This window comes from Hoplias malabaricus, chromosome 8 (genome assembly GCF_029633855.1).
Source record: "Hoplias malabaricus isolate fHopMal1 chromosome 8, fHopMal1.hap1, whole genome shotgun sequence".
Lineage (NCBI taxonomy): Eukaryota > Metazoa > Chordata > Actinopteri > Characiformes > Erythrinidae > Hoplias > Hoplias malabaricus.
Window position 1 is genome coordinate 3,524,376 of NC_089807.1, and position 21,533 is coordinate 3,545,908.

Here is a 21,533-nt window from a genome sequence, read left to right on the forward strand (position 1 = left end):
AGTTAAAACAACACAAGTAATGCAAGCAACGTGGTGGTATTACCTACAAATAAAGGCTCAATGGGGTGATCTTTATTGTGTTACAACAAAAAAATCTTTCTGTTCAGCAAACAGAGTGAGTGTCACTTAAAGAAACGTTTTGGTCGCTCATGGGATAATGCACTTTAAATTGATTTGTTAGGCATTAGTGTGCTATCACAGTCTGATTTCTTTTACTGGAAAACTCCTTATATTTATAAATATATATTTAATTGTACAGTCATACTGCCCATGTAGGCAGTGTCCAAAAAAAGCATTTCACTAGGAATAAAGACACACTGTTACACTGAAGAAAAAAAAAAGTTGATTCTACAAATATCAGGTCTTATGCACAATTCTGTTGCAGCGAGGCACAAATAAACAACAACAACAACAACAACAAAAGGTAAATTAGCTAGGCATCTCCATAAACTGGTCACCATAAACTAATGGACTAACAGGTAATATAAAAAGCTTCCCTTTGTGGGTGAAGGTCTGTTGACATTCTTCTTAATCGTTTTACTCTCTGATTTCACTATTTGTTGATGGCATATTGCCAAATGGAGTTGTATATACAAAAGTATATGACCAGTATATACAAGATAATAAGTCATGAAATGTTTCATATGCTCTGACTTGACCAAAGCAGTCTGTGCCCTTCAAACACTACATGATCTTTAATGTTGACACCAACTAAACCAAAATCGGCAAACTCAAGTCCACCAACTTGAAATCGTACAGAATGAGAATCAGGGCTAAAATGGGCCAAACACTCATGTGTTAGAACCTCAGCTTAAGTCTGGTTATTAAAACTGTAACTGTCAATAAAAGCAACACATTTTTACTATGTATTATTATTTATTTACTAGCTATTCACAAACCTGCTGTTACCAGCTAAAAGAAGACTCACCTACTCTAGTAGTTTTAACTAAGGTAATAAAAAATTTTTGTTATATATCTCTTTATTTTAAAAGGTTTAGACTAATTCATCTTTTAACTGTGTTCCTTCTGGAGTTCGCCTTCTGTGGATTACTGTAATCCTCACCAAATCAACGTCTGTCTGTGGTTCTGTGGCTGTATTTCAGAAGATAATCCAGAGATCCAGAGAGTAGTTGCAGCATTAGTAAATTAGATTACTTAAATTCTCAGACTAATTAAATATGGCCCTGTGCTGGTGGTGTACATTGTAAAGGTGCAAGACTTGGTTGAGTCATTAATGATGAATGACGGCAGGAGCAGCATCTGTGAAGTTTGACAGATGTCGTACGTAAATGGATAAATACAGTCATGTGTTATGTTTAGGACCCCCCTGGTCAAATTACATGTTTTGTTGATTTTCTACAGAGAAATGTGTCCTAAAACTGGCAGAAAGGCCATGAGCTTGACATCTGTAGAGAATGTGTTAACTTGTTCTTGCTTAGAAAGTTAACAATGAAAATGAATTTTCTTACACAGCTCTAGCAGAATTTTATTACAGTAAATCTCAGAAAATAAATTTAAAATCTTATAAGATCTATTATGAATTTGTATTTTAATAGGTTTAATATAACAGATGCAAACACAGGAGATGCCAATTTAAACATCAATTCTGGCTGAAATGCCCATCCCTAGATCAAATATAAAATACATTTCCTATATATTGCATAACTTAGTGGTTAAGATATTAAGATTTTATGTACATCTCAAACACTGAATAATGTAGAGGAGCTAGATATTTCTCTTCAAAGCAAACTGCTTTATTTTCAATGCCAACACTTGATAAAACCTGTTTCAGAAAACATGCATGCAATAACAGACATGGGTGTGATGACAATTAGGCATTCATTCATTCATTCATTCATTATCAGACAGTTACCCGGAGGAAACCCACGCAGACACAGGGAGAACACACCACACTCCTCACAGACAGTCACCTGAAGCGGGAATCGAACCCACAACCTCCAGGTCCCTGGAGCTGTGTGACTGCGACACTACCTGCTTTGAATAAATTGCTTTGTTAAAGCATAACTTTTAAATACTTACAGCCTAGTAGCCAAGAAACATGCAGAAAAAATGCTATGAGCTATAAAGCTCATTGGAGACTGGAGTCTGAATACTTCGTAACATCAGACAGAAAACATATGAGCTACATTAAAAAAATTAATTATTAATAATAATAATAATAAAAAAAAAAGATCACTTTTTAAACTGTCTGCAGCTCACTCTATAGCAGTGTGCAGTGCAATTTGGGATTGAATCCAGACTGTGCCAGGAGTTCAAACTCTTGGCAAATGTCCCAGGACAAAGTAACTGGACATTTGGACAGTTTGTCTCATTCACAGAGTGAAATACTACAGTTTGGACATTCTTATAGTCTCCAGACTGATCAGCACATATGGGCCTTACAGCTGAAACCATTTCTGTGGGGCTTAATACATCCCTGGCTTAATACATCCACACAGAGCAGCATTGTGACCTTAGGCTCATGTGTCTCTACTCCACTACGCTGTTTCAGTTCACATTTTTCTATAGAAATAATATCAGATATATTTAAGAATGTTTGTGTAATGTATATCAGTAGTTCCAGATTCAATCATCCTATTACTCTTTTGTCATTTTATTATAATGTTTGCGTATTATTAAGAGTGACATTTGTTATTTTAGTAAAAAAAAAGAAAATAACCTTAAATTAACCATTTACACAGCACTTTCATGATATTACCCCAGAACAGAACAAACTGATGCACATGCTTTTGCAGTGATTTTTCCTTAACAGAGTAATGAATGAGTGACCAATACATTTTTCATTTTTCTAATGTGTGGTTATTTCTGTTGAATAAAACAAAAACTGTCATTATTAATGCTGCACAACAGTTAACATAAAATTAGGGTGACCAGACATCCTTTTTTACCCGGACATGTCCTCTTTTTTAGACTTAAAAAATGTCCGGGTGGAATTTCACTAACGTCCGGGATTTTCTTTTTCTAGTGCTTACATAGAACTTCGAGAAGCGTTTCGTTTACAAACTAGTCCCGCCCTCCCCTACTCCGATTGGTTCACTTGAGTGAGAAGGGGGCGTGGTGAAGTAGCCTAAAATCTTCTGATTGGACGGTTTGACTGTAGAGCTACCGTTATTGGTCGATAACCTTCTCTGTAAACCTTTAATTGGTCAGTCTGCACGTCAGTAGTCGTCCACCATCTCAGATCTGGTCACCCTACATAAAACGGCAAAAGAGCAGGAGAATGTCTGAATTTTGAATGGCAACTATATGTTACACAAAAACACTTTAAAATGTACGCATTCACTGGAGAACAACTCAAACTGAAAATATAATTCCATCAGACAATTAAAATGTAGAGTGAGATCATATAAATACAGGAAATAAAACAATGTAGAACAGGGATTGCAGTGTGTAGTAGAGCTTTTAAAAATCATTGAGTCATAGTTAATTGCCTTTTCCTAACCAATCCTCCAACCAGTCACAAGACAATCACATCTTATATCACATACACATACATTAACAAAGTGTTTTCAATATTTCATGCAAACACTGCTTTAATAAATAAATGAATAAATAAATAAGTAGCCTTTGCAAACGGCAGAGACAGATTCCACCTCAATCTGTCCACACACAACTGCCATTTGTTTGCACTAGAGTTGTTTCGTGTGCTGCTAATTTAAAACCAGTACACATGGTGTCTATATTTATTTTCTCTTATTGAAATCATATTCTTCTCATGTGGATTTATAATGCATTTTGTGTCTGTACTAAAGGCAATTAATCTGTAATGTGCAGCTTTTGTGTTGCATCACAGGCCTGAAGTGCCACATTTCATTTTGATATGTAGAGGATATATTAAGGAATGGTAATGGTAAAGACCACTTGACCTTCTGGTAACATCTTAGCAGTGCCACCACTTAGTGTCAGCCCAAGCCATTTAGTGTATGATCCCTGGTATTGAATCACAAAACATTTCTGCTATAATCAGGGAGAAACCGAGATACCTAGGATCTATATAATCCGTTACGACTTTTAAAGTTGTGTAGTGTACCCTACAATTTCCTGGTTTGGTGTTATTAGGGCTCAGAAATGCAATATTTTGGGACTTTGGTTTTTTTTGTGTGTGTGTGTGTGTGTGTGACTTAGAAATCTGAGCAGGCTGCTGGGCCACCCGCTTTGTTTCAAGCACAAAAACCATGAGTGCTCTCAGTATGAACACACACACACATGCACAAGCACACACACACACCTCAAGGGAAGATGGGAGCTAAGTGAGGGAACAGATAAGAAGCCATCAACATTCCAGCAGCAGCGTGATCAGCGTTATCTCTGTCCAGTTACAGCCTCCAGACCAAAAACACCTCAGCTCTGAGACCTCAAAGAATACTTTATAAACACGAGTGTGCCATATAACAATTGAAATAATTACATTACCATTTATAAATTATATCATCATGAAATCCACAACACGGGAGACAATGTCAACAAAGTAATTACATCATTCTATGCTCCATCTGTGAGGGCTGAACTACTTGAGAAAAGATTTTTCTCAAGACCAGGATTGTGATTTTTTTAAGCTTCAAGTCTTTTTACACATTAATTTATTCAGTCTTAAAGCTGAAATGCTCAATGAAGGTTCCATGTTATTAAGCAACATTTTTACAGTTAAAAACCATGTTAAGAATGATGAATATTGTAATAATAAAATAAAAAAAATTCAAATTGTCCTTTGAAAACTGCACACTTTCAAACAAGAAAAAAAATTTAATATTTCAGTCTTATTCATCTTCATCCATTTTGAAAGTTATTATTATATTACAGTTAAATAATCAAACAAAATTGCAAAGTAATTTTTGCAATTTTGCAAATAAATATTTCCAAGCACAAGACGACAAATCAAAACAACAAAAAAGGTGGGTGTACAAATTTTTCATGGTAGATATATTCTAAATATTACAAAGCTACTGTGAAAAATATCATGGACATTGTAAGCGCTTCAACACTTAAAAGGGAAGATCTCCAATTGTAGGGGAAACACCGTTCCCTCTGGTTTGTGTATTTTCATAAGCTCTGCATTTTTTAAGGTGGAACGTTATGTTTGAAGGAATAAAACAACTTTTTGTATGTGGCTAAAGTTTAACTGCTCTGTAAGTTTTTAATTGACCGTTTGAATTACCACAGAAACTCATTTGTAAACCACGTTGTTTCATTTCATATCACTTTCAGTCTGAGTTTACTTTCATGCAGTTAGACTTCTCCCAAATATGGCATTAATTCCACCTCAAGTAATTAAAAACAGCAAAGATAAGTCAATATTGTCCACCTATGAAGCAGAAATAGAGCAATATCCTCATCCTGGTTCATGTTTTTTCAACACTGGACTTCTGTTGCTGTCTAAAAACCCGGATGCCTGTTCTTTGCCATGGGCAGACAGAGACACTTTTTTTTTTTTTGACATTTCCTGACACCAGGGTTTCATAAAAACGTTAGACCAGTTTCGGTGAGGAAACATCCTCCGAATTTGTTTTTAACGACTTGATTTTTGATTAAAATTGTGAATGTTTCCTTTAATCATCATCAGCAGCATTATATTCAGTTTGCGAAGGAATGGTATAGAAAACCTCACTGTTTTATGATAAGATGTATTGGGCCATATCTCCCAGCCCTAGAGCTGACATCACTGCGGTGCTGAAGGGCTTTATTTTCTATTCTGAGTTTTCTTTGCACTTACGGCAGTTGAGAGAAGTGGTTTTTCTGCGGTTTGCTCTTTGAGGGAACACCCCATCGCTGCATTATCTGCAGTAAAGTCTCTTTATAAATGACAGTCTGGTTACTTATTCACTCTATCCTGGGCTTGACCTTTGCCTCCAAATCAAGCCTCAACTTGGCTCCATACAGAGCATGCTGTAGGTCTTGAAATAGTGGTCTTCCCTAGAGCTGAGTAATATTAAAGTATTTATCATTGTCTTGGTAAATTCTATATAAATTATATATTTGAGCATATAGTGGATATAGCAACTGCAGGTTTTATTAAAAATATTCAATAAAAATCAAAAGTACTCAGTTTTGATTATTCTTTTTCATTGCTGTACTTCATTCGCACTTGTAGCCAGAGCAACATCCATTCCAACAAATTAGACCTTAGAAAAACCTATATCATTATAGACCTTATTACATGACCATTTAAATATCATGAAACACACAGTTCCCCGGGCACTGGCGATGGCTGCCCACCGCTCTGGGTGTGTTCACTGCCCCTAGTGAGTGTGTGTGCTCACTGCCACACACGGGTTAAATCCACACACATTGTCTTGTGTTCATGTTTGTAGATGCCTCTCATAAATTACGTATTTTAAATTACTTCATTGTAAACACAGAAACAGATCCTGAATAATCTCCATAATAATCACTAAATATAACTGCACACTCTTGAGCAACTGTACATGACCCTAAAAGCATAAGCTAGAGGGGGATAAAATGCAGGTATGTAAAGAGGTGAAGCTGTTTTTTTTTTTCCTGGGGTGATGTCGCTCCATTCAATCCCACATTGTCAGAACCAGAGTGGTTTGTGATCCGGAACTACTCGCCCAACATTTGTTTTTGACAACTTTTAATGTAAATGTAGATGAATGCCACCAAATCCTCACAGCAATGTCCAGATATAGGGTGTAGTTTTCACAGAGACTGTTACTGCAATACCCTTTATGCCTGAAGACATATAGTGTATGAGGTGTACTATAAAGGTAGTAGGTAGCTTAACCGTGCTTGGCCAAAGGAATAAATTAGTCAGTCAGTGTGGTTCCTGACACGACATTGTCTTGTCTGTGTTTACAGACAACGGTGTTATACAGATTCAGAAACTTAATAAACAAAGATTACACAACAATGAACGTGCAGAGAGTGTGGGCTGATTTAAACAAGAAGTTAAGGCCAGTGCTAACTGGTGTAGAAAAAAACCTGTTGAACATTAACCTTGTAGCAAACTTGAAACTCTTGATCTAACTATATTGGAGGTCGTTTTTGAACAAATTATTTCTTCATGTATTACCCATATTAACCTGCCAAAACAATCTATCCAAATAAATTCTGTAAGCTGTTTAATTAATAATCCTCTTCTGAAAGTGATTTAAAGCCCTATGACAAATTATTCACTTTGAAATGGATGCTAAGTATGATTTCTTTTTTTCCTGTTGCAGATATTTCAAACAAAAATTTCCCTCTCTAAGCCTGAATTTGACTCACGCTTTGATTTGCCGCCACTTTTAAACGGGGATGTCCCACTACATCAGACAAAGAAGGAGAATTGAGGCAAGAATCCAAAGACCGATGACTCTATGAGAACTGAGGTCAGTATCCACTTTTCTTTAAGGCACATGTCCAATATCACAGGATTTTTTTTTACCTAATTCTAAATAAGGCTGAAAGATAAATTACTTTTATATCAATACTGCATTAGAAAGAGTCAAATTTTCAAATTGCAAGGAATTGTGAGAATAAAAGGCCTAAAAGCTTATTATATGAAATTAACCATGTCATAATAGTAGCTACAAACTTCATACACAGATATTTTTCTCCTAAATCGTTTAGTCCTACCACCAACCAACACCACTCAAATAACAACACTCACCATCGGTGTCAGAGGAATATTAGAGCTACTCTTAAAATTTAGGCCACAAACAAGTCAAAAACATTAATTAATTAATTATCTGTAACCCTTATCCAGTTCAGGGTCACCAGTCCTTCACAGGGCAACACACATTCATTCACACACTCACACCTATGGACACTTTTGAGTCACCAATTCACCCTACAAACATGTGTTTTTGGACCACAGGAGAAAACCGAAGCACCCGGAGGAAACCAATGCGGACACAGGGAGAACACTCCACACTCCTCACAGACAGTGACCCAGAGGAAACCCATGCTGACACAGGGAGAACACACCACATTCCTCACAGACAGTCACCCGGAGGAAACCCAAGCAGACACAGGGAGAACACACCACACTCCTCACAGACAGTCACCCGGAGGAAACCCACGCAGACACAGGGAGAACACACCACACTCCTCACAGACAGTGACCCAGAAGAAATCCACACAGACAGTCACCCGGAGTGGGAATCGAAGCCACAACCTCCAGGCCCCTGGAGCAGTGTGACTGTGACACTACCTGCTGCGCCACTGTGCCGCCCCAAGTCAAAAACAATGTAAATAAAACAAAACAAATGACGTATGTTGGAATAAGCCTTTGCAGATACTTATGCTTCTTTATGCTAGCTGACCTACAGTAAAGCCTTACCAAAAACTCTTAGCCTAATGGTCTGCAAACAAGAGCATTAAACCGACTAACTGACAGTAATCAGCTTGAGTTGGAGTTAATGAAGAACTAAACAAGTGCAAACGATGGAGAGAGATTAACAGCCTCAAAATCAGATTTTTTCTTTTAAATACGAATAATAAATTCTTACAGATGTATTTAAAAATATTTTACAAACATGATTGAATAATCTGTGCACACTCTCACACACAGCTGTGAGTATTTTAGGTCACTTTCATCCAAACACACCACACACAATAAATCTCTCTCTCTTTCTCTCTCTGCTCTGAGCTAAACCAGAAAGAGACTAATGCTATAAATGGAACTGAGAGAGAAAGAGGCAAATAAGAGAGAGAGAGAGAGACAGAGACAGGGATTGGATAAGGAAAGGAGAAAGAGAGTGGGGCAAAGAGACATCAGAAAAAAGTACAAGAGAAAGAAGTAAAGGAATGGGGAGTAAGGGAGAGAGGAGAATAGAAACAGTAAGAGGGGTAGAAAAAGGTAGAATCTTGAATTGTGAAAGAGGGAGGGACTGAGGGGGAGTGAGTGAGAGTGCATGTGTGTTAGAGAGAGAGAGAGAGAGAGAGAGAGATTATTTACTCCTACACATTTTCTCATTTTTCCACTCCTCTGCACATCTCTCCATCGACAGTTCTCACTCTCCTCCTCGTCAGGAAACAGCACACATCATTCAGCTACTGCAGACCCTCCATATCTCACACATACAAACTAAAATCAACACCACAAATAAGCATCTCTGTCTCAGTAGTGTCTGTCACCATTAAGCTATTTAACTAAAAAAAATACCTGATAAGCAGTTCTAGTTAGCTGTCAGTTTGCAGGATGTTTACACGCGTCTAAAACTTCTCTTTTTCGGAAACTGACACAAACATAATTATGATATTTTAAGGGAATACCTTCAGTTGTAATCAAAAACACTTTTTAGCAAATTCAGAAGACGTTTCCTCACCATTTGGTTTGTGCGGTGGAAACAAGTCTAATGTGTTTACAAAACCCAGGTGTCAGTAAACAAGTAAAAAATAAAAATAAATATAAAAAACAAAGTGGCTCAGTCAGACATGCTAGGCTTCCTCTTTCACCAGGCAGAGAAACAGCAAAGAGACCACCAAATGTTGCAAATCATGAAAAGAAATGAGAATATTACTCCATTCCTGCTCCATAGGCAAAACTGAACACACTAAGTTCAGGATGCTGCCAACTGCATGAAAGTAAACACAGAGCGAAAATGCTACAAAACTAAACAACTTGAGTTACAAAGACGAATTTGTGCTAATTCAAACAGTGAATAAAAAAATACAAGTTAAACTTCAGCTACATACAAACAACAGTTGTTTCCTGCCAAACATTGTTACATCTTAAAAGACGGGGAGCTTCTGAACGTAAACACACCAGCGAGAACTGCTGTTCCCAACAATCGTAGATGTTGCCTTTCATGATTTGAGCTTGACTGGACATGGAGTGTGAAAGACCTGCTAAGTGGTATTTGTACCAGTTACAAGATCCTAAAAGAAAACAAGGTTCATGTTCAAATGTACTGCTGGATCCAGGGAATTACAGATGGACGACTGATTGGTGACAAAACAAGCCAAGCCGGGTACGTAGGACATTCTTTTAGCATTGAGTAGTGGTCCGGGGGAAGTATGAGGTCATTAAATGTGTTAATGAGGGGTTAAATATAATTAAGCACAGCCATGCAGTGACATATTTAGATTGATATAATGAATTTTGTCCATACCAGTTAGTAATAGCAGTGGGCAATAACTTTATCATAACTCAAATAAAAGATTAACATCAGCCAGCACACATGCAGTGTAGAAGTCTATTTGCTGACTCCAGGGCATGATATTTAAGTTTCATTTCACAACATTATTTTACTCTGAAACGTCCAGGTTATAGTTTTTATATATGGAATACACATTTACCCAAGTTATTTACAATAATCATTCGTCCATTGTGTGCAACCGTTTATCTAGTTCAGTGCCGCAGTGGGTCTGGGGCCTACATGCCATCACAGGGCATCACCCAGTCACACATTAACACTTACAGACATTTCTGAATAACCAGTCAACCTGCTAATGTGTGTTTTTGGACGGTGGGAGGAAACCCGAGAACCCAGTGGGAACCCATGCAGACACAGGAAGCACACACAGGCAATCACCAATGGCACCTGTTGCACCACTGTACCATCCATTTTCAACATATTAATGCAGTTTAACCACCTAAAGAACTGCTAGGGCATGTCAGATCAGTACTGAAATGTAAACACCCTGGCATCAGTTTAATGTGATGTGATTGCTTCTTTGGAGGACCTGAAAATACATAAGCCAAATTTAATCTCACGCAACAGAAGAAAACTGTAAAAGGGGCCTGGGATTAAAAGCTCTGAGAAAGAAACCTACATCCTTCATCAGTCGTTAAAAATACAGATTGCTGTTAGAAGAAACATTGTGTAAATGAGAGGACAAGAGACTACGAGGTTTAACTTTCGTTCACTTTTATCAAGAGGGGAAATCTCCCTTGTACCTGCAGGAACATGTCGTGAGAGTTGCATTTACCAAAACACACAATTTGTTGAGTGTTTAATATATTAGTGTACATGTATATTAGTGAGTGAAAGGATCTTTATACTAAATACAAATGTTAACTCTTTAGATGTTATGTGTTACAGCATTAAATTATGTATAGTATGGTCACTATCTCACGTAGAGTGACACTTAGACGGTACTTTCGTAAGCATAAAACGTCCAATTCTCTGATGTATTTTAGCTCGTACAGGACATTACTAGTAACTCACTTTGTATAAAGTTAATTAATCTAATTGCTTTATTGTGCTTTGATATTGGGTCACACCACTGACATTAGCTTTTTACTTTAGACCACATGTTCCCAGAAGAAATCTTCAGCTCCTGTGCTGAGAGATGCTGGATGCTGTAAGGTGTTCCACTGCAAACAACACAACTCACTCAGCACCGAAGCAGTCATTTGTGCTGCTATTTCTGTACTTTTAGTCAAGTCGTATTTAGAGAAGGGACTTTGACTTCATCCATTATTCTACTCAAGTAATCCTACTTTTACTGCAGCGCCGGATGGATTTAGAACACACCACTGGGAAGATGTGTATTTTAAAAAACACATGCTGTAGGTCAGTCCCGCTACCACCACAACAAGCCACGAGCTGCAGGAAGCAGCAATTACGAAATTTGTCATGTTGCAGGGCCAACTATATGACTATATTTGGTGTGAGCTGAGGATGAAGTCACAGCTTTGACGAAGTTGCAGCTATTCAAATATGGCCACACTGAGGAAGTTTTAGGGTTTTTTAGTTTTACAGGTTTAAGCCTAGTTCTGGATTAAAGTGAGGTGCAGATTAGGAATTGCCATTTGATGTTTTTTTTGTGATCTAGGCTTGGTTTTGCTGTTTTACACCGTACAACTAAAACAACCGTACCATCTCTAAAAACGCACCATGTTCAAACATCTGTGACATTGGTAAATTCAGCGACTTCAGGTTGCCCCAACTGTGGACACAGGTGCTCAACTATTGAAGTTCCAGTATGCAACATCTAACAACACGAAATGTAATGGGACGCTCTGAAGCAGCTGCACCTTGCTCAAGGTTATAAAGCCCACCCTAGCATTAAGTTGTGGTCCCTGGACTAAAGATGCTCCGTCCAATAGCATTTGGGATGACCTGTGATCAGGAACTACTCCACATGAATAACTAATTTCAGAAGAAACACTGCATGTCTCTTACACAGTGCATCAACAAATCCCATGAACACAGGATACACTGTTTTTAAGGCTTTTTTCAAGCTGCAGGCTCGTTTTGCACCATTGCATCTTGCTTTTAAACATTTATGAGACACTCACCAGTAAACTTTCCAAGTTGACGGCAGACTTGGGGTCTCTGAGCATGGCCTCCAGCTTCTTCAGCCTGTTTTCCATCCTCCTTTCTGCTCCCAGAGACATGGTGCAACACCCTCCAAGATATCACCTCCAAAAATATAAATGTATATATTAAATTGTTGGGCTGCTGGGGCCTAAAGCAGCCTCCACCACCTCCCCAAGGTCTCTGGCAGAATCCAGGGTCGACGAAACCACAGAAATAAAGTGATAACAACAGACCAGCAACGAAAGAAAGAATCCCAAAGCCTTCTCACACCCAAGCTGATGAGTTTGGATCAACTTCTGGCCCCATGTCTGTTTTGTAGCTCAGGCTTCCAAAAACTTTTGTGATCCTCTTGTGTTATTTACTACAGCAAAAGGGCGTTTTCTCTTCTCTCTCCTTCTCTTCTCCTCTTTCTGAGATACTCTCTCTCTCTCTCCAAAACGTCCTGCTGTTTTCCCTCTCTTCTTTATTTTCTTCCTCCCTCTTCAAACTCAGACGTCTCCTCCTGCTCTTCTTTGCTCTTTCGCTCTTCTGTCTTCTTCTCGGGGCATGAACCCAAACAAAAAATATCCCGCCTAGGTTCCGAGAGTGGAGGGTTATCCAGAAAACAATCGCTCGGATTAATCAATTCGGCGCTTTTCTCAGTTTTCAGTCTCTAATCCGCCTCCCTCCGCCTCTTTCTCCATAACTATTCCTCACCAGTTCCCTCCTCGACAGTTTTTTCTAACCCCGCCCGTTTTCAGGTCAGACCGCCTTCTCTGTGCTGTGATTGGCTGGTTGGTGTTACTCATACATTGCTCACTCATTGGTTCGTTAAGCTGTCGATTATTGTCACTATGGTAACCGTAGAGCAGTGTTTTTGTTTGTTTGTATGTTTTTCTAAATATTTACAAAAAGAGTACAGCATATAGCGTCACATTCCAAGTAAAATACTGTCTTTTCTGATTTTTTTTATGTACATAATTTTTTAAAACAGGCTGCTGTTTACAGAATGTCTAAATGTAACAGCAAATTCGCTAACATTACAATTTTATCACATATTAGTTACCTATATTTCCCCCCGTCCGTTGGTGCAGTGTGGTGCTGGTGCATCTTCCAGTGTGTGTGTGTGTGTGTGTGTGGGTGTTTTGTGGCATCTTACATACGATAAAATAATTAAATGTTTAAATGACCTTTTAAATCTATAGCAACCTGTATTAAATATCTCAAAAGTTTAATATTTAACAAAAATCTCCCTCTTGTAAGCGATTTAAACTTGTAGGGGATTTGTTATATTTATTGAAATACTTCATTTTCTAAGACAGCAATCAGTAAAGTAAGTTGTCTTACCACATATTGTTAAAAAATAATAATAATCTACATTTGCCACGAGACTGTAAAAACTGAACAAAATGATTGGTTGGCTTACCTGCCTGTCAGCACTCTGCCCCCATGCACACACATGTGGAGACTCACACCTGGAGGCAGAGAGGGGTGCAGCACTGGTATAAAAAGAAATAAAGGCAGAGGTATAGATGGTTTCCAACTAAATGTGTCTGGATGAAGCCAGAGGGTACACCAAAGTGAACATTGGTGTAGCTGGGTTTTTTTTAAACATGTGAATGAGGTAAGTGAATAGTCTTTGAAGGTGAGGCTTTATGTTTTTCTGTCCATGTGCGACATTTTTAACAATGTTTTTTTTTCTTTGGGGGTTTTCTTTTATTTCAATGCTGTAAATTATATATTTTTTCACTTTTCTTCTTAAAAATATTTCTTATGAGTCTTCATGCAGTTCACTCAACACAGGTCGATTTTATAATGTTTAACATGAACACTCATTTTCGTCCTTCGACCGTTGTAGCTCCTTCGCTGTCCAATCAGCGGGCTGTTGAGTTTAAAATTACAGCCAATCATCGCACAGAAGGCGGGGCTTGCCGAATACGGGTGGGGAACATGATCGAGCTCTTCCCTCTGACGTAACCCCGAGACGACAGCATTCTTTACCCATGAGCCTCTGTTCTTCCCGGCTCGCGCCTTCGAACGGAGGCGCGCGGGTGGCAGCGGCGGTAACCAAGCAACCAACTTATAGTTAAAACAACAACAATGACAACAACAGTATAAAATCAGTGTAGATCAATAACCGTTTTAAGCAAAGTATCTGTATTCTACCATTTCTGGTGATCTGACTTTTGGTCAAACACATCCTCCTCTGAGAACGCACTGTATTAACCACGTTTTTTGTACATTTCAGTGCACATTTTATTTATTTTCTGAGTTGAAGTCCATTGCTGCAGATTTCCTGTGGTTTAATGTTTATACGCAAGAAGACTTATAATGAGCATGCAGTGCCATGCCTAGGCATTTCGGATTTTTAACTGCAGTGTTCCAAAAGAAAAAGAAAAAAAAAAAACGGGCAAACCTATACTGCCAGGGTTTGTTTTTATCGTGAATGAAGTAATGGAATCAAGCGCAGCAGCATGTGGGGGAATGAGTGATAGAAGGTTAAGTGGAGATAGAGGAGTGTACCAATAGCAAATTCATAGATCTGTTATGCTGAATGTAGGTGTAAAGATACCACTTTTAAGGCAATAGATCTTTGAATAAATTCTTCGACTGAAGACTTTTGTTTATGTGTGTTTGAGGGACAGAGAATGAGAGAGTTGTATATACATACATACACGTGTGTGTGTGTGTGTTTTTCTAAGTTTTAAAACTGTATTGGTTGTGTTATTTGCACTCATCAGCCAACAATACCAGTAAAACATCTGACTCTCGAGCTTTGGCTTTTTATTTTACACCATGAAGTGAGAATAAAGAGAAGAACAGTGAGACACACTTAATCTATCTATAGGTTCCGGATGTTCAATGAACTTTTTTTGAGCCTCTTAATTTGTATTTCTACTCAAAGTAGAAAAATACCGCTCCCTGGTGGGCAGGAAGCTTATGCCATGAAGTGCTTTCTGTGAAGTCCCAGAGACGAGTTAGATATAGTGGAATTTTCCAGCTGTCTTAATTTTAGATTAAACCCTTGGTAAACATTATAAAAATCATTTTCCACTTATTCTGGGGATACATAACTTGAACAATGCATGTTTTCCAGTAACTAGATTGGTAACTCATGTTTAACCACACCTGTGTTCACCTAGTTTGTTGGTTGGTAATATGATCAATTTTGAATTCTTATAGCTCTCTGTCACCTTAAAATTGGTTTAGTGTTAGTTGTATGTGTTAACCCATACATCCACGCAAAAGATTATGTATGAAACTATGAAAACAGAGTATAATATATAAAGTAAATTCTGATTCAATATATTCTTATTTTTATATACTATTGCAATGTCTATAAAATTGTAGTTTTTATATTTATATGTGGTTTCCAACATAATTTATGATCAATAATCATTCCCAGAAATTTGTTTCCATACACTCCATTTCAACATTCATTCATTCATTGTCTATAAGCGCTTATCCATTTCAGGGTCACAGTGGGTGTGGAGCCAACCCGGAATCACTGGGCTCAAGACAGGAACACACCCTGGAGGGGGCGCCAGTCCTTCACAGGGTGACACAAACTCACACCTACAGACACTTTTGAGTCGCCAATCCACCTACCAACGTGTGTTTTTGGACCGTGGGAGGAAACCCACGCAGACACAGAGAGAACACACCAAACTCCTCAGTCAATGGGAGTTGAATCCACAACTTGACCCCACAACCTCCAGGTACCTGGAGCTGTGTGACTGCGACACTACCCGCTGCACCACCGCGCCGCCCCCATTTCAACATTATTGGTCATACTTTTAACTTCACTCTTGATTGAATATTATAACATTGGCTTTACTTAAATACAGTCATAACTCATTTATATGAAACTATTCCTTCAACACTTCCAAATCCCTTTTCACTGCATTCAGAAACTGCTTCAAGAGCAGTGTAATATTGTATAATCAGCAAATTAAACAACTAACAATTTAGGTCCTAGCAGTTAACCTTGTGTGTGCATACTACAACTTACAAAAATAAAACCGAATGTTCTTTTTATGCTGAGAGATTTATTATTGTGTCAGTTATGTTTGTATTCTCCTAACACAACCCTCTTGATGGAGGGATCTGAAATATGTGAGCTTCACATCATAATGCTCTCACCACTCACCTTTCACCCCACATTGCTCACTAGCAGCTCAACAGTCACATTACTTTCTTTTCTTTACACTTTAGTTAGAACATTTTTTGGAGAGAAGCAAACACATTCTCAATACCTCTCAACAAGAACTGCTCATGAAATGAAACTCGCCTAGGCCTACTTACATTTATTTATGTATTTATTTTTTGCTGAAGCATGACTCAGTAACTTATGAATCAATAAAGCAAAACCTGAGTCATCATAATGTCTTTCCTGATGTTACTGGAAGATATGGAACATTAATATGCCAGACTGACTCTAATGCCAGCACGAATCTGGACACACTGCCAAAGCAAACTCCTACACACATCATAACGTTCTGAGGATGGCAGAAGGCCCTGGAAGGGTCACAAAACACCCCCCAACTGGTTATTTATTTTATAAAATAAAGATAATTTCCAAGCGCACACTCAAAAGATTACATTTTATTCATTCCAAACACCTGACTGTCTGAGGAACAAACTGACCTGAGTTGAACGAAATGCACTTGAATATATAAAACTGTATGTTCTGAAGTTTTATATTATTTATTGGCTAATTTATAGTACACACATACACACGCTGTATAAAAGCTGGCTTTTCTCTGGTCTGTGCCATGTATCACAGTAGGAATAACACACAGCATAACATCTGCATGTGAGATTTTGTGCTGATTCTTATTCAGCTTCAACAGAATACATTTTATTCTTTAATGAGCCAAATGTCTCCAGTTTAATATTCCTCTGATGTGTTCTGTGAAAGCAAACTATATAACGATTCCATCAGTTTAATCATATGAAAGTAAATATTCAATAGAGGCAGGTTTTTCAAGTACGTTTTAATAGATTTAGCTTTTACAGTGTTATAACATCCACAAATAAGTAACTGGGGATCAGTCATGTTTGACTGATATAATGAGGTCTGTTTTGGTGCAAATATAAATCCAGTAAATCAGAATGAAAGGCAGTAGAGAATTCACTGCATTTTACATATTTGGCACATGTGCCATTGTGCAAGGCTTAGAACATCAACACCAAAATCAACATAATTATTTGAATAATAACAAAAATCATAGAGCTACTAAATTATAAATGTCATTAAGTTTACATTCTCCAGACAGGGTTGAGTCTGTACTTCCACGTCTTTATTTTTATTTGATGTCAAAAAGTGACACAAACTTGGCAAGAATGTAAAGGACGATTTTTTCTTTTCTCATCACAAGACTGCTGACAAGATATTTGTGTTCAGGTTACACTCCAATCACTATCCCAGCTGCCATAAATAACTTACAGTTTTTAAAACACAAATATAAAAACAAGGTTTATGGAGGTAATGCAACAATGTATCTCTCAGCTAAAGGCATAGGCCTGACCTGGCATTGGTTGCTCTGTGAGTCTGGTAGATGTCAGCAGGGCTGCATCTCAGGACTCGATTTGCTTTTCCGGTGTGATGCTGTTAGAATCATCAGCTTGTCCATCCGCATCAGCTCTTTACCCAGTTCTGTACACACTCGGCTGCCAAAGGTCTGGTTGCTAGTGTTGGGAATTGTTTCCGAGTACAGAGAAACATAGCTGGGAATTGGAGGCTCTGTCTTGGGATGACCCTGAAAAAGAAAGATTTAGGTGGCTGATATAACACATATATGTGTGTGTGAAATGAAGGGTATTAATAGGAGGAGTCCCTCTTTACTTCTACTCCAGCTTCTAGTTTCTAGAAGAAAGTGCAACATTTCTGTGAGGATTTGATGGCTATAAACTATGAGAACATTAGTGAGAATGTGTACTGATGTGTCATGATTAGTTGTAGGTTACACACACTGTACCAACTCATTCTAAAGGTTCTACCTGGAGCTCCATCCCTCTGCAGCACATTTACGCTGCTCCACCACACCCCAATCATGGAGTATTTATGGGGCATGAGGACATAAGGCTCATATGTAGCTTCTCCAGAATATCAACTGCACTTTTATATAGTTTATACAAGATATGTGTGCACAAATAAAAATCTGAATCCACACTTTAAAGTAGCTCAGTACACTAAATATAAGAGAGTGTGACAGTCTTACATAAAGTGTATCTCCAGATCATTATATGTTGGAATAACTGACATATTAGCAAATAAGTCCTACATTTTAAAACACTGAATGCCTTCAAGGATTTGCTAATATTTGTCCTGATTCGTTTACATTTCTTCAAGTGTTGCTTATGTCTCCTGTTCAATATACTTTTCTATGTTGATGATGTAGCTTCTCGATGCTGCTCTTGTACTTTGCATGTGACTACGTAAAACATGATACAACAAGGTTTAAAATATCTTATTATACATATCTAGCTTACAGACTAAAATGAATTTGGCGAGGTGTTAATGTCCGTACCAACTGGTCGAATTCTTTTAGAAAACTCCAGTTTTTCTCCCTGAGAAAAAAACAACACAATTTTATAAGTGAGCTTTTATGTTCAACAGATAAAAAGTGAAATAAAGCAGAAATGTATCACTAGAAATACATTTTAGCCATTAAAAATGCATGATATATATTTAAATAAATTTTTTTTCTGGGACATTGTAAATTGAGAAGAGTTGGTGTGTTCTCCCTGTGTCTGTGTGGGTTTCCTCCGGGTGGCTGTCTGTGAGGAGTTGGTGTGTTCTCCCTGTGTCTGCGTGGGTTTCCTCCGGGTGACTGTCTGTGAGGAGTTGGTGTGTTCTCCCTGTGTCTGCGTGGGTTTCCTCCCGGTGACTGTCTGTTAGCAGTTGGTGTGTTCTCCCTGTTTCTGCGTGGGTTTCCTCCGGGTGCTCCGGTTTCCTCCCACAGTCCAAAAACACACGTTGGTAGGTGGATTGGTGACTCAAAAGTGTCCGTAGGTGTGAGTGTGTGAGTGAATGTGTGAGTGTGTGTGTTGCCCTGTGAAGGACTGGCGCCCCCTCCAGGGTGTATTCCCGCCTTGTGCGCAATGATTCCAGGTAGGTTCTGGACCCACAGCGACCCTGAACTGGATAAGCGCTTACAGATAATGAATGAATGAATGATATACAGTACAGTTTCAGCTGTTATTTTCTGTCTTCAGGAGTAAGACATAAATGTGTGTATATAACAAAAAGTTATATTCTGTTGTATTTCAGTGAATACATTTGACTTCATTGAATTATTGAATGTATGGATTTGAGTTATCAAACAAGAATCTCTTCATATGAACCGATTCACACATGATCCATTCGTTGCTACTGTAAGGCACACCAAGCAGAGGGCGCCCGGTCAACCGCAAATCTTTCCGGATCAGATAACAGTAAAACAAAACCTCACTTTAAAAGATGATCAGTTCGACAGGGGAGAAAGTTTCAGGCTAAAAACAGCTTGACTGTTTTTAATGATAAGATTTCAGGCATGTGTTTGCTATTTGTTATATTACTTTGGGACGGATTTTCATTAGATGTTGAAACAATGCTGTGATAATTTGATAGCAGACACAAAACCATTTCAGTAAGGTGATGATGGATAATGGATAAATCCTTGAATAAGTTGTAGAGACGACTTAATAATGCATTGATTATTAAGACCTTTACATTACCCTAACTTAATGTGATGTGTTGCCACCAGTAAGACTCAATGCCTCAGTCTTTCTTAGTGCAGACTTTAAAGATTGTGAATCCTTTTGAACCTTGGCTCTTCTCTGATTCTTCTCCATGCCGTGAGGGATTTTTTTTAATTATCTCTGAGTCCTGGTCCATTCCTAGGTTCTTGTCCCTTTCTTAACTGAGTTTAAAAATTAGTTTTTCTCCTGCTTTATGGAGTATTGGTTCTTGTGACAAAGACTGTTGTCACAGATGTATACAAATAACTTTTAATAACGCACAGCGCTGTATAAAACGACTGAAAAACTATGGTTTACGTTACCATTCCTTTACACCTGCTCTTTCGGCGAGAACGAACTCCCGCCAGATCTGGTCCTGTTTCACTGGGTCCCTGGAGCTGTTATCTCGCTCTGGCGGATCTCCGGTGCTTCGTGTCACGGAAAGAGAAGGTCTCAACACTGACACGGAAGACTGAGAGACCGGGGCGACGCGAGCTCGCTCCGGTAAACGATAACCTGCCGAAGTGACGCGTCTGGCGGATACTTTCCTCTCCATCTCTCACTAGACCACAACTAACGTTATTATTTTAAAATCATAGAATGTTACTGTGAGTGCTTTATAAAAAAGTTAGGTTCGTTGGCTTATGCTGTCCGTCTAAAATCTCCTAAACTGCTTTGTCCTCAGTTTTAGCATGTTAGCTTGTTGGCGAGAGCCGTTGCCATCACAGCAATCACTACACGACGCCGTTTAGTTTCTTATTTGTTTGTTTGTTTCCCGCCCGTTTTCCGCCCACTGACTGGTAGTGGATCCCAAAGAGAGTCGGTTCTTCGATTCTAGGGTTGAATATGTGAATTGAAACTCCAAAGCTTTGAACTGAATCTATTCCAGAAATGAATTGTGGCTTTATATGTGATGCATGAATCGCCCATTATTGTTTATTTTAAGCAAACCCCACCTTAGTTGCTGGCTAGAATCGAAAAAGGGAAATGTGTGGTATCAACATTTTCAATCGACTCTATTGATTCCATTGGCGTCGACTCTAATTTGCGCGTTGAACAAGTAAAGACGCTTGGATCCCGCGTCCTGTGCTTTGATTGGCTAATAGTTGGCTGATTCTAACTTATAACAAATCAAAGGGCGTGATGCGGGATAGCTCTAGCCAACCACGAAGCTTTGTTAAAATGGGCGGGGAATATGTAACTACGTTGTCATGGAGACCAGTTGTCGCTGCTGTTTACTTGATACGTGTCCGAGAGAAGCCAACAAGCCGTTTGAAGGGGATACTCTCACAGGCTTTTGTTAATTTACGAGAAATCGAGACATCTGGACGGAACAAAGCGCTGTTTTAAGGCTTAAAGTGGTGATGAAGGAGATAGCTGAGATTACAACTCATACTCTGACTGAAAGCGTCCTACAAATCAGACACAAAGGCTATTGTATCCGGGCCGTGTGGAAAAGCTGGCTCCTAAACTGTATTTAGTGCACTTCACACAATGGGCCCTACTTTTCAAAAATACACCATGTCCCAAAGTTTGTGTTCACTTTAATTAGTTCAATTCGTTACAATTTTTTTCTTCTGTATCAGCAAAGTGTTTCTT

The 21,533-nt window shown here is 38.5% G+C and overlaps 2 protein-coding genes across 4 annotated transcripts in view; both read right to left on the reverse strand.

The window, feature by feature from the left end:
* Nucleotides 1-12,923, reverse strand: part of rock2a (rho-associated, coiled-coil containing protein kinase 2a) — a 55,676-nt gene extending 42,753 nt beyond the window's left edge. For all 3 annotated transcript variants that reach the window (XM_066678231.1, XM_066678230.1, XM_066678232.1), the window contains exon 1: nucleotides 12,209-12,923. In XM_066678231.1, the coding sequence (XP_066534328.1) occupies nucleotides 12,209-12,307 (99 nt within the window). In that variant the 5' untranslated portion in view covers nucleotides 12,308-12,923. The remainder of the gene's footprint in view (nucleotides 1-12,208) is intronic.
* A 4,282-nt stretch (nucleotides 12,924-17,205) lies between these two features.
* c8h2orf50 (chromosome 8 C2orf50 homolog) lies at nucleotides 17,206-20,860 on the reverse strand. The gene is made up of 3 exons (XM_066679701.1): nucleotides 20,258-20,860; nucleotides 18,743-18,782; nucleotides 17,206-17,971 (listed from the first exon to the last, which is right to left on the reverse strand). The coding sequence occupies exons 1-3, from the start codon at nucleotides 20,488-20,490 to the stop codon at nucleotides 17,774-17,776; spliced, it is 471 nt and encodes a 156-aa protein (XP_066535798.1). The 5' UTR covers nucleotides 20,491-20,860; the 3' UTR covers nucleotides 17,206-17,773.
* Between the last annotated feature and the right edge of the window lie 673 nt (nucleotides 20,861-21,533).

Coding starts and splice junctions, on each gene's coding strand:
- c8h2orf50 (XM_066679701.1), bottom strand. CDS start 20,490: ATGGAGAGGAAAGTATCCGCCAGACGCGTCACTTCGGCAGGTTATCGT. Junction 18,783..20,257: donor AGAGCAGGTGTAAAGGAATG/GTAACGTAAACC, acceptor TTTTTTTCTCAG/GGAGAAAAACTGGAGTTTTC. Junction 17,972..18,742: donor TAAAAGAATTCGACCAGTTG/GTACGGACATTA, acceptor TTTCTTTTTCAG/GGTCATCCCAAGACAGAGCC.